Here is a 12,362-nt window from a genome sequence, read left to right as displayed (position 1 = left end):
TGCACTAATAGAGTTCAATGGAGCATGTATTATTTATTGTGAAGTTTGTATACACCTTGACTGTTCACTTTTTCTGTTGTTGGTCACTAGTGTATTTTATGGAGCTGGATCGGAATCCCACTATTTATGTATCCTTGTTGACAGTTCTTTTTTTGGGGGCCCTTGGTGTTCATTGAAGCCAGTTTGTGTTCTATTGTTTGTTGTATGAAAGCTAGAACTTCACTTTAATTCTCTGCTTTGTTACTCTTTGAGACCACAGTGCCACGGGGGAATGGTCCACACAATTAGTTCAGACTTCTTCAGTCGGCCAATAAAAGTTGGCATAGCCATTGAATGGTCAGAGGACATGTGCTTGGTGGGTATAGCCTTCTGAAAATTCATTATAGACCCGTTTGGGGCGCTAAATCTGGTTTTGCATTCCAAGAAGGAAGTGGAGCGCTAAATCAAACGCTCCACTTCCTTCTTGGAGCGCAGTCGGTAGCAGGCGAGGTGGAGACTTCAGCAGCGCTGCACACTGGGCTGTGCACACTGGGCCGTGCAGCGCTGCCGCGTTCAAAGGCTCCTTCCTTCCCTTAAAGGGAAGGGCCATCACTGCAGGCTCTGCAATAGAAAAATGACCTACTTGGACACCAAGGCAGCCACGTTCCAATGCAATCAGCCCGGCACTCAAGCAGAGTGCTGGGCTGATCAATCGCAGGCAGAAACCCGCAAAAAAAAGCGGAATAAGAAAGGTAAGTATTTTTTTTACTTACCTCGGCCACCTCGCCTTTAATCATCACCCCCGAAGCAGGCGGCCGCCCGATGCACGCCTCCTGCAGCTGTTGGTGTTTTCGCCTGGTGCTGCTTCAAGGGGTGGAAGTCAATTTCGGGTCCAGGGTGCTACTGGGGTGATGCACACGGCGATGATGTCACGATCTCCAGGTGAAGGATATCGGGGCGCAATGCCGTAGTGCTGCCGCAAATCTCCCGCCGAATATGGTGGGAGTAGTTTGCGCCCTGTTAGCGCCCCCGGGGGCGCTAACGGGAGGCACAAATGTACCCAATTTTGCCCCCTTACTGTCTTAGAGTGAGGGTGAAGGTGGTCAAGCTTTGATCTGATGGTGGAAGCAATCAGTTGCTGAACACCTGCTAAGAACTGCCCTCTGCATTAGGGTGTTGACTCGTTTCAGTGGGTATCTGTCCTTGGCTCTGGGGCCTGCAACTCAGGATCTTCTGGTTCCACGGCTCCTCACCAGGGATGTCTAGGCTCAGTCACAATTCTGCAGTGCACAGCAGGCCACAATAATTTTTGGCACCCTGTTTGGCGTGTACTGCAGGAGACACCCTGTCCTGTCCCGGCACCTGAAGCAGCCTTTCAGAACTGCCAAAGGTCCTCGCTACCACCCGCCTGGTCATTGCATGGGCACGTATGTAATGCTCCTCTACTGTGTTGTGCATCACTCGGAATGGTGTCAGCATCCATGATGTCAGGGGTTAGGCCTTGTTCCCCCAGGATCCAACCGTTGATTCACCAATCCTCACTGTATAACTGGCCAATGTTTGAAGGATAAAGGTGACTGGGCAGCTCCCTGCATGCTAATGTACAGTATCTGCTGCTGGGCATCACAGACAATCTACATATTAGGCGAATGGTTGCCATTCCTGTTGATGTAAGTCATAGGGTTCTGCTGTAGCGTTTCTGCACCATGTGGGTTCCGTTGATCACCCCCTGCACCCTGGAGAAGTCAGTAAGTCTGTAGAACTGCCTGGCCCTGTCCTTTGTTCTGTTTGACATATGCATAGGAGATTAATTCTGGTGCCCTGTGAAAAAGGGCATCTGTCACCTGGTGAATATAGGGCCCTTACAGCTTCCTGGCTGATGTTGCATAGATCCCCTGTAGCTGAATGGAAAGATCCAAAGCTATAGACGTTCAGGACTGTGGTGGCCTTCATCTCAATAGATAATGCCCTGTGAGAAGTGAAGCACGGCTTGAGGCCATCCTGCAGAATTTCACATAGATGGCTGATGCTTACTTTGTGAAGCACAGAGTCCTGATGCATTTCTCCTCCAAAGGGTCCTGGAATGACATCCACTGCCTGTACCCTATCTGGGTGGGATAATAGTGAGTCTCCTGGTATGGTGCGTCACTCTTAGTGACTCTTTCCTCTGTTACTGCTCTTCCTCTTTCATGATGATGCTGGACAGGGAGGAAGGCCATTGCAGCTGCTTGATCCTGCCAGGTTCAGAGACTGACTGCAATTTGGTTAAGTTTAGTGCACGTCTCAGTGATACAAAAAAAACCAAAAGAAATTGTGAGAAAAATTGATTCAGTACTGCATAAGTAAAGCTACAAAGTCTTCCGAGGCTAAATTACGCCGATGTAAGTTGACTACAACCCTGCTGTGCTTCAATTTGTGGGCGTAAATCTACTGGAGGAAAATTCAGCCCTAAAGACCCTATGGCAATATTCAAAGAAAAGCAGACTCTTCAATATTCTTCCCCCAACAAATATCACCAACACAAAACAGATTTGAGAAAGAATGTGCTTTTATATAGCTCATTAACTGGTTATTTATCTCATTTGTTGTTTGTAGGATCTAGTTGTGCACAAAATAACTGCTGCATTTTCCTACATACCTACTGTCACTGCTCTGCAATGTAATTCATTCTACATGAAGTATTTAAGAAATTTCTGAGGGTGCTATAAGGCTGATTTTGTAATCCTGCTAAAATGGAGCATGGAATGGCTAGTTGCCAGAGCAAAGCTAGCCAAAAGCACACTGAGCTGACTGTCTGCAGTGTTATGGAGTCAACTTATTTGAATAATTAGCATAAACTCCCAGCATAACTTTGGCCTTTGGCCAAGAGTTAGCCTCATGGAGGATGTAGAAAATCTGGCTTGCATCTCAAACTTAAAGAGATGTGCCTACTTAAAGCAATTGGTTACATATGGGGGTGAATATTGGAAATAACGACAGAAAATGCTGGAAAAACTCAGCAGGCCAGGCAACATCCGTGGAGAGAAAATAGTCAACGTTTCGAGTCAAACGCAGGAGATGCAACACCTGCCCTTATACCTCCCCCCTTCCCACTGTCCAGGGCCCCAAACAACCCTTCCAGGTGAAACAGCGATTTACTTGTACTTCTTGCAATCTAGTATACTGTATTCGCTGCTCACGATGTGGTCTCCTCTACATTGGGGAGACCAAACACAGAATGGGTGACCGCTTTGCGGAACACCTCCGTTCAGTCCGTAAGTGTGACTCCGAGCTTCCGGTCGCCTGTCATTTTAATTCACCGCCCCATTCCCACTCAGACCTCACTGTACTTGGGCTCTTGCATTGTTCCACGGAAGCTCAGCGTAAACTCGAGGAACAGCACCTCATCTTCCGATTAGGCACTTTACAGCCTTCTGGACTCTCTATCGAGTTCAACAATTTTAGATCATAACCTCGGCCCCCATTACATTTTTACTTATTTTTTATCCCCACCTTTGTTTTGGCCCTTTCCCCCCGCCCCCTCTTTTTTTCTCTTTTCTCTCTTTTTTTTCTCTCCCACGTGGCAGCTGTGTCTCATTCTGCCAGCACATTTCACATCTAATCTGAAGCCGTCTTTTGTCTCCACTAGTCCTATCACCATCTCGTCTCGTTTTGAATACCTCTTAATGTCTCTTCATTTCTCTTTTGTTCTCTCCCAGCCTGGCCTTTCAATCTATTTCATTTCCTGTGCCTTTCCAGTCTTGACAAAGAGCTTGACTCGAAACGTTGACTATTTTCTCTCCACGGATGTTGCCTGGCCTGCTGAGTTTTTCCAGCATTTTCTGTTGTTATTTCGGATTTCCAGCATCTCCGCAGTATTTTGCTATCGTACTGGTGAATATTGGAATATTGCTTCAGCCTTTATAAAGTCTTTAGATTGAACCAAGATATTTGTCAGTCTTTACCATGGCCACGGTGTGGTGATTGGGGGACGGGGGTTTGGGGGTGGGAGTGTGTGAGGGTAACAGACGAAGAAGTGCCAAGCAAAAGTGAAGTAAAAGAAAACTTAACGTGCTGGCAAGAAGTTGTATCTGTGGGCAAGTGACAGAGTGGCTCAGCATTCGACTCCTGTGGAGAGTGTGAGAAGGTTTGCCTTGTTTGACACTTAGTGCACTGCTGTTCTCTGGGGAAATGTCTATCTCTGTCAGGATGTGGCAGCCAGACTTTACAGTCTGTAGAGTACATGGGTGCCATCTACAATGCTCTGCACTTCTGGAAACCCTGCCATGCAGGAAAAATTTTGAACCCTGTTGAGCAGAAGTGCTCCTCCCAGCTTCACAGCACTCCCAAGGACCAGTGCCGACCTATGCTAGTTCCCCTCACATTCTCCTCCTGCCCCCCACCCCATGAATTATCTGAGGGCCACTGCCGCCAAGGCAGCGGTTCAAATTGGTCCCGCGGCGACTCACGAGCTGCCTCTGAAGACACAACCATTGCCAGTAGCTCGCCACAATCATTAAAATGAGACCCAAGGCCCAATTTCAGGTGAGCATCGGGCCTCCAGCTTCTGACACACACTCGGTGCGTGCTGCCTATTTCAGAACTGAAAATGAGCCTGGACCAATTTTTAGCCCACAGTTTCTTTATGTTTCTTGCAAGTCCAACCAACCAGCTTAGATGGCCATTCGCCCAAAGTCCTTTTTAATCTCAGTTCATCAACTTCCATCCACATATAGGTTATAAATTTTCAAAATTCAAGCTTGGTCATCTCCTGAGTCATTACTTCCCAATTTACCCTTGGGTGTCAGCTTTGGCTCATCAGTGGTAACACTCTCCCCTCTGAGTCAGAGAGGGTGAAATTCAACTTCGGTGGAAGCACAAAATAGGCGGTATTGAATTGGGCAGGATATGTAACGGGCAGCTAATTTGCTACTGCCTGTTTTGCAACCCCCTCCCACCACCAGAAGGTCATGAGTTCAAGTCCCACTCCAGAAACTTGCGCATGTAATTAAGGCTGACACTTTGGGGGTCATTTTAACCTAACCCACCGCTGAAGTCAATGGAAAGTAAAATTGGGCGGGATGTAAATCGGGCAGCTGTTCCAATCCTTGTCAGTTTCCCACCAGCCGAGTTAGTTTAAAGTGACCCCAAGCAGTGCTGCACATTCAGAAGTGCTGCCTTTCAAATGAGATGTTAAACTGAGGTCCTGTCTGCCCTCTCAGGTGGATGTAAAGATCCCCTGGCACTATTTGAAGACGAGCAGGGGAGTTCTCCCGGTGTCCTGGCCAACAGTTGTCCCTCAACCAACATCACTGAAACAGGTTATCTGGTCATTAATCTCATTATGTGGTCATGCCTCCTTGAGTAGTCTTCCTCTTGTTTTCTACTATAAAAGCAGGGGCATGGATTCCTTATTTGAAATTAGTGGCATGTCTTTATTTAGTCCCCCATGTGTCAGGGTGCTCTCCATGGGTATTGTGAAGATAGAAAAGTGCAGCACACAAGTGCTGTGCATAGAAGGAGTTTGCAGGAGGTTGTCCTGTGCCAGTTTCTAAGGAGGTGGTGCTAAGCTTGGAAAGCACTGGGAACCTATGAGTGTAACATGACCACTAAGTTGCTACATATACTAAAGAAATTCATGGTTAGGGGGAAACATTTCTTGACTGTTATAGTTAGTGCTTTTGAATGTTCATATAAAGTTTCATAAAAATTATAAAATGCAACAGAATTTGGTTTAAGTAACTGCAGTGTTTGATACAGTGGACATGACGACTCCCACACAATGATTTAATGCCTGTAATTTTATTTCTTTAGAAGCAGCATCGGAATCTCACGACAGCATTCTCAGCAATGTCCTTGACTCTCTATAATTTAAATTTTTAAATGGCACATTTGTTAAGGAACTCAAAGCATTATAACTTAAATGTTTGCAGCAATTTTTTAAAATCTGTTTGACCATCAGCATCATTTCCAAGATTCTTATTCTTCATCGCTATAATCTGCAGCACCAGAGATTGTAATGGTTCTCTCTTGTGTGTCTTTTTGCAACATGTCTTCATCTGTTTTAACTGTTCTAAGATTAAAAGAAAAGGTTACAGCATTTGCAGTTTCACAGTGAAGTGGATAGAAAATCAGGCAGGCTCCCTTATGGGTGTGACATCTGTATGTGCTGTGCCCAGGTGATCCAATACACCCAGGTGCAGGGAAAGTCTGTCCCTATAGTATCCAAGTGGAAATAAGGGCTGTGAAGCAACATTATGTGTATACTTTTCATAATTCACTAATGTCTAGCTGAAGGCAGTATCTTTTAAATCATTGTGGTACTTCACAATATCAGGAAAAAATGGAGCTGGTTTTCCTCAGCTTAATGCCGCATGTCCACCCATTTCCTGCGCAATAGGTAGAGGAAAAACAGGCAAAGGCACATAACGCCAGGCCCAACAAATATTTTTTTTTTACCTGTTTGGGCTTTCTCAGGCCCCGATCTGCTTCGCTGCGGTCTTCACTTGGCTGTAGCTTCCTGCTCAGGCCGTCCAGTTAAAGTTACAGTCAGGTCCTGATGACGTCATCAGGACCCGATATGCATATGTAAAAATTGACCCTGCCGATTTTGGACAGGTGTCCTTGCTGCCTGCTCAGTAGAGCAGGTTGACGGACATCTCCTGGTATTTCCAGGGAAGGTATGTAACCAGAGTGATTTTAACTGCCTACCTACCCACTTTCCATTGGGTGGGTAAAGTTAAAATTGTCCCCACTATAAATAAATTGCAACTATCAAATATGGACAGACCCTAATATTTTCTTCTCTGCATTAGTTTTAATAATTTTTAAAGAACCAATATAAACAATGGGTTTATGTATTAAATTGCATAACATGACAATCCTGTTCTCTCAGATCCAACCCCAACATTGTCATTAAATCTGCTGACAAGGGTGGCACTGTTGTTGTTTGGCGAACCAACCTCTACCTTGGAGGCTGAATGCTAGCTCTGACACCTCCTCCTACCTCCTCCTGGACCATGACCCCACTACCGAACATCAAGCCATCGTCTCCAAGACTGTCACTGACCTCACCTCCTCTGGAGAACTTCCCCCCACAGCCACCAACCTCATAGTCCCCCAATCCCACACTTCTACCTTGTTCCCAAGATCCACAAACAGGACTGCCCTGGTAGACCCATTGTTTCAGCCTGTTTTTGCCCCACGGAACTGATTTCTTCCTATCTCGACTCTATTTTTCTCCCCTTGTCCAGTCTCTTCCCACCTACATCCGCGACTCTTCCGACGCCCTCCGCCCCTTTAACAGTTTTCAGTTTCCTGGCCTCAACCATCTCCTTTTCACCATGGACGTCCAATCCCTCTACACCTCCACCCCTCACCAGGTTGGCCTGAGGACACTCCGCTTCTTCCTTGAACAGAAGCCCAACCAGTCCTCATTCACGACCACTCTCCTCCGTCTGGCTAAACTTGTTCTCACATTGAACAACTTCTCCTTTGGCTGTTCTCACTTCCTTCAAATAAAAGGTGTTGCTATGGGAACCCACATGGGTCCTAGCTATGCCTGCCTTCTCATTGGATATGTGGAACATTCATTGTTCCAATCCTACTCAGGTCCTCTCCCTCACCTCTTTTTCCAGAACATTGATGACTGATTTCATTCACTTTGCTTCCAATTTCTACCCTTCCCTCACCTTCACATGGTCCATCTCTGACTCTTCCCTTCCTCGACTTCTTTGTTTCCATTTCTGGGGATAGGCTATGAACAAACTATAAGCCCACTGACTCCCACAGCTACCTGGACTACATTTCCTCCCACCCTGCTTCCTGTAAGGATTCTATCCCATTCTCCCAATTTCTCCATCTCTGTCACATCTGTTCTGACGATGCCACCTTCCTTATCAGTGCTTCCGATATGTTTTCCTTTTTCCTCAACTGAGGATTCCCCTCTACTGTGGTTGACACGGCCCTCGACCGTGTCCGTTCCATTTCCCGCACTTCTGCTCTCACCCCATCCGATCCCTCCTAGAACCACGATAGGGTTTCCCTTGGCCTCACCTTCCACCCCACCAGCCTTCATATTCAATGGATCATCCTCCGCCAATTCCGCCACCTCCAGCGTGATCCCACCACCAAACACAGCTTCCCCTCCCCTTTCAGCATTCCGAAGGGACCGCTCCCTCTGCAACACCCTGGTCCACTCCTCAATCACCCCCAAACACCCACTCCCCTTCCCACGACAGCTTCCCATGCAAGCGCAGGAGATTCAACACCTGCCATTTTACCTCCTCCTTTCCCACTGTCCAGGGCCCCAAACATTACTTCCAGGTGAAACACCGATTTACTTGTACTTCTTGCAATCTAGTATACTGTATTCGCTGCTCATGATGCGGTCTCCTCTACATTGGGGAGACCAAATGCAGATTGGGTGACCACTTTGCGGCACCTCATCTTTCGATTAGGCACTATACAGCCTTCTGGACTCAACATTGAGTTCAACATTTTCAGACCATAACCTCTGCCCCTATTTATTCCAGATTGCAGCTGTTGATGATTCTGCTATTCACATTTACACCTCATCTAGACTCATCTTTTGTTTCTTTACTTGTCCCATTACCATCTCCTTTTGCTTTGTACAATCATACTTTTTGTCATTTAATCACTCCTGCCTTCCATCCTATCAGACCTTCCCTTTTGTTCTTTCCTCCCCTCCCCCTTTCCCTGCCCCTGTACTTGCTTAAAATCTGTTACATCTCTAACTTTTTCCAGTTCTGACGAAAGGTCATCGACCTGAAACATTAACTCTGTTTCTCTCTCCACAGATGCTGCCTGACCTGCTGAGTATTTGCAGCATTTTCTGTTTTTAATGACAATCCTGTGGATGTTATTCACTTCTGAGGCAAACCTCTTTCCTGAATTTTCAGAATATGCTAACTCGTTGGCTTCTGGGACGGAGCGATAGATGGATAAATCGCACAGTCACCATTGAACACTAAACCCTGGAACATTATCCTGGTCTAGGTTACAGTCCAAGCATGACACGGGTCCAGTCCGAATGAATTTTGGAACATTTCTGGGGTAATTTTATGAGCTTGGGCAAGGCTCTGCACCAGGAACAGATCAGAAAATGGATAGAAAATCATGGAGAGCATGTGCCTGATTTCCTAATACGTGCCTCCAGCGGCGAGGTTCTGCACCAGGAGCACAAATTCATTAAAGTACCTCCTTAGTGTTAGAAATGGGAGCCAGAGTCAATAAAGTAATAAAATTTCATGTAGAAACCCAAACATTTGTTTGCCACATTAAGCAGCACATAAGAATCAACTGTGTTATTGCGCAGTGTATTGCATATTTATTCACTGAGATTTAAACTGTGATTGAAATTACCATTATAAAATAGATATGAACACCTGAAGACATCTCAATTGAAATGAAATAGTGTACATCACTTTACGTATTATTTTGTAGGACACGACTGCTGCCAACGAACCGGAAGCTGTGTAGCAGCGTTCTGCGCATGTGCGCTTCTGGCTCGTTAAGGGAGCGGGCTTGTTAATTTTTTTTAAATGCCGGGGAGGGAGCGGGCTCTGGGGGAAAAAAACCCCAGAAACATCATGCTTCCAGTTCCAGATTAATGCGCAGTACGCTTCTGCACAGCTTTCGTTCGTTGGCAACAGTCACTCCATTTTTTTTTACACCTTTTCCTGATTTCTTCTCCACCACCAAAGGGGGGAAAATGAAAGAAAGCACACGAGTCTGATACCAAAATTTCTCAAGAAACATATTTACAAAAACTTAAATTCTGCAAGTTACCCATATGTAAAATTAAAATATTTTTATTATTTTCTTCACCTATCTTACCACTTAAGTGGGAAATATACTTTTGCTGCTGATCACAGGTATATTGCAATACCTAAAGGGACTTCCAATTTATAATTTGCTCTTCAGGCACTGGAGGAGTGAATTACTTTTACCTGATAAGTACAGTTTTCCTTTCGGTCGTCTCCACAGCCTGTTCCTTGGAAATGCTCTCAATGGCGCTGAGGTTCCCTTGCCCCATCATGCAGAACCCACCCATCACTGTTGACAAGCGAGAATCCTCTCCTTCAATCAACTTCCTGTGAGGTTGGTAAAAAACCAAAAAAGTTTGCTTTCACAGGAAGGAATTCAGTCTTCCAACAAACACCCCTGAAACCATGGACTGGAGTTGAATAAAATGATTAAAGGACAAAGCGTGTTTTTACTTTTTCAAAATAATTAGTAGCAGAAAATAATGGATGTATTAGAGAAAGAACTTACATTTATTTAGCATCTTTCATGTCCTCAGGACATCCCAAAGCAATTTAATGCCAATTAATTATTTTTTTAAGTGTATTCACTATAGTCATGGAGACAAACACAGCAGCCAATTTTCACTCAGCAAGGTGAGTGTTTATAGTTATGTTGCTTGATGGATAAATGTTGACCAGGATATTGGGAGAAGTGCCCTGCTCTTCTTTGAATAGTGGGATCTTTTACATCCACCTGAACAGGCAAACGGGGTCTTGGTTTAATGTCTCATTCCAAAGATGGCACCTCAGCCAATGTAGCACTCCCTCAGCACCCCACTGAACTGTCAGCCTAAATTACGTGCTCAAGTCCTATAGTCGGCTTAATCCCACAACTTTTTGCCTCAGAGGCAATAGTGCTACCAACTGGGCTAAGCTGAAAATTTAAAACATGGAGAATTTGTAAATAACAAAGCATAAAACATCATCTCACTCACTGGTGCATCATCATGTCTAAAATTTCCCTTTATAGAATCATAGGGGCCAAATTTGTGTGTACCTTAAGTCCTGATTTTGGGTGCAAACAAGGAGCTGCTGGGTGCACGTTTAGGCAAAAGAGCCTTTAAAAGACCTACTGATTTCAAAAGTAGGGCCTAGAAATTCGGTTGTGGGTCCGCCAGGGCTTTAGCGCCCGAAATTTTGCACCGGCGTTAATGCCGCTGCACCCGACGAAAATTCGGTTGCCCCGGGCCCAGACGGCGGCGGGCGCTAATGGAGGGTTTTTGCGCCTCACTATGGGCGTTCAGTGCAGTTTTGAGGCGCTAATCCCCCGCTGCGGCACCCGAGGCGGTGCGGCAGGCTGGGGTACTGCAGGCCTCCTCCTTCTGTTAAGGAGGAGCTGCCTGCAGCCGACCGCTGGCCGGTCGATTCACCCGACAAATGAGCCCGGCACCTCGGGGAAGAGCCGGGCTCGCGGGCCACACACATCAGTGCCGCGGGGGGGGTGGTGGAGGAGTCCGGGGAGGGAGGTGCGGGCAGGCGGCCGCCGGGAAAGCGGCCGGCTGCCGCTCCACCTTTATGCGCCGGCGCAAAGGTGTGTAACATCCCTTTCAACAATCGTTGGTTGCGGCTGCCACGGGCGAGGCGGCCGCAACTGAATTTGGGCTTGGGGCCGGGTTACCACGGCAACCTGGACGCTGTGCACACCGATGACGTCATCAGTGCTGGCGCAGCGCTACCGGCTAACGCCGATGGTAGGGCCCAACGCAATTTCGTTACCAGCTATAATTCCGGCGCAAGACCCTCTAACGCCTCTAATTGGGCGCTAACCCCACCGAATTTCTAGGCCTAGGTGTTTTAGACCTGTTATGGCCCAGTCTCATGAAAGCCTAAACGGCAGATTTTTTTTTTGTCAACCTTTGTGCTAGTTCTCATTAATTATTTATTTTTGCCCCACTTTCCCTTTACTAGTGCCAGTAGATTTGCTAATGGGGATGCTTCAAGTTCATGGGGGAGAAATTCAGTAGCGCCCTATTTGGGGCGCAATTAGTCGGCCGGGCGCAAAGATTAGCACCTGGCGCTAATTATCGCCTCCGACTGCAAACTTGGCTTTTATCGCCTCTGGAGGCGATTGGAGCGCTAAATCAGGCGCTACACACCTGTCTTAAGACGCAAAGGCCGAGGAGCGAGGCGCTACCTCAGAGTGCTGGCGAAGCTCATGTGATGTCAGTCAGCAATGGAACACAGACACAATGGCGCTGGCCAGTTCTTAAAGGGGAGGGTTCATCTTGCTCTCCACCCACATCCTGCTCATTGCAGCCTTGAATCTCGGCCTGGCGAGACCTGTACATCAAATCTGCTGGAAAGAACAATGGAGAGACCCAGGGAACGAGCTCAGAGTGCAGTCCCCACAGTCTCTTCTAAATCGATACAAGGAAGGGCAAGTCAAAATGAACCTGCAAAGTGCTGCTCAGTACCCAAAACTCCTTCACACAGTGTTGAATCTCTCCAGAAGTCTCTCTCTCTCTCTCTCAGAATGCGTGGTGCAAAAATGTCACCAACAAAAAAAGGCAGGAAGCGGTCGCCTTTAAATAACGCTCCCCCAGTCCCTTCCTGACTGCAAAACGCTCCCCTCAACTT

The 12,362-nt window shown here is 46.7% G+C and overlaps 1 protein-coding gene across 2 annotated transcripts in view; it reads right to left on the bottom strand.

Annotated features, from left to right (window-relative positions):
* Window positions 1–5,758: 5,758 nt before the first annotated feature.
* Window positions 5,759–12,362, bottom strand: part of LOC147112814 (desmin) — a 47,792-nt gene continuing 41,188 nt past the window's right edge. Inside the window, exons 10-11 of one of the 2 annotated variants that reach the window (XM_085997452.1) lie at window positions 9,930–10,073; window positions 5,759–6,031 (exon numbers count right to left, since the gene is read on the bottom strand). In XM_085997452.1, coding sequence (XP_085853578.1) covers window positions 5,938–6,031; window positions 9,930–10,073 — 238 coding nt within the window. In that variant the 3' untranslated portion in view covers window positions 5,759–5,937. The remainder of the gene's footprint in view (window positions 6,032–9,929; window positions 10,074–12,362) is intronic. The other variant, XM_085997453.1, reaches the window with a different exon arrangement.

Source organism: Somniosus microcephalus, chromosome 9, assembly GCF_052327205.1.
Source record: "Somniosus microcephalus isolate GS21.2 chromosome 9, FLI_Smic_1.0, whole genome shotgun sequence".
Lineage (NCBI taxonomy): Eukaryota > Metazoa > Chordata > Chondrichthyes > Squaliformes > Somniosidae > Somniosus > Somniosus microcephalus.
The sequence above is the reverse complement of the archived record's forward strand: the minus strand, read 5'-3'. Positions and strand labels throughout refer to the sequence as shown.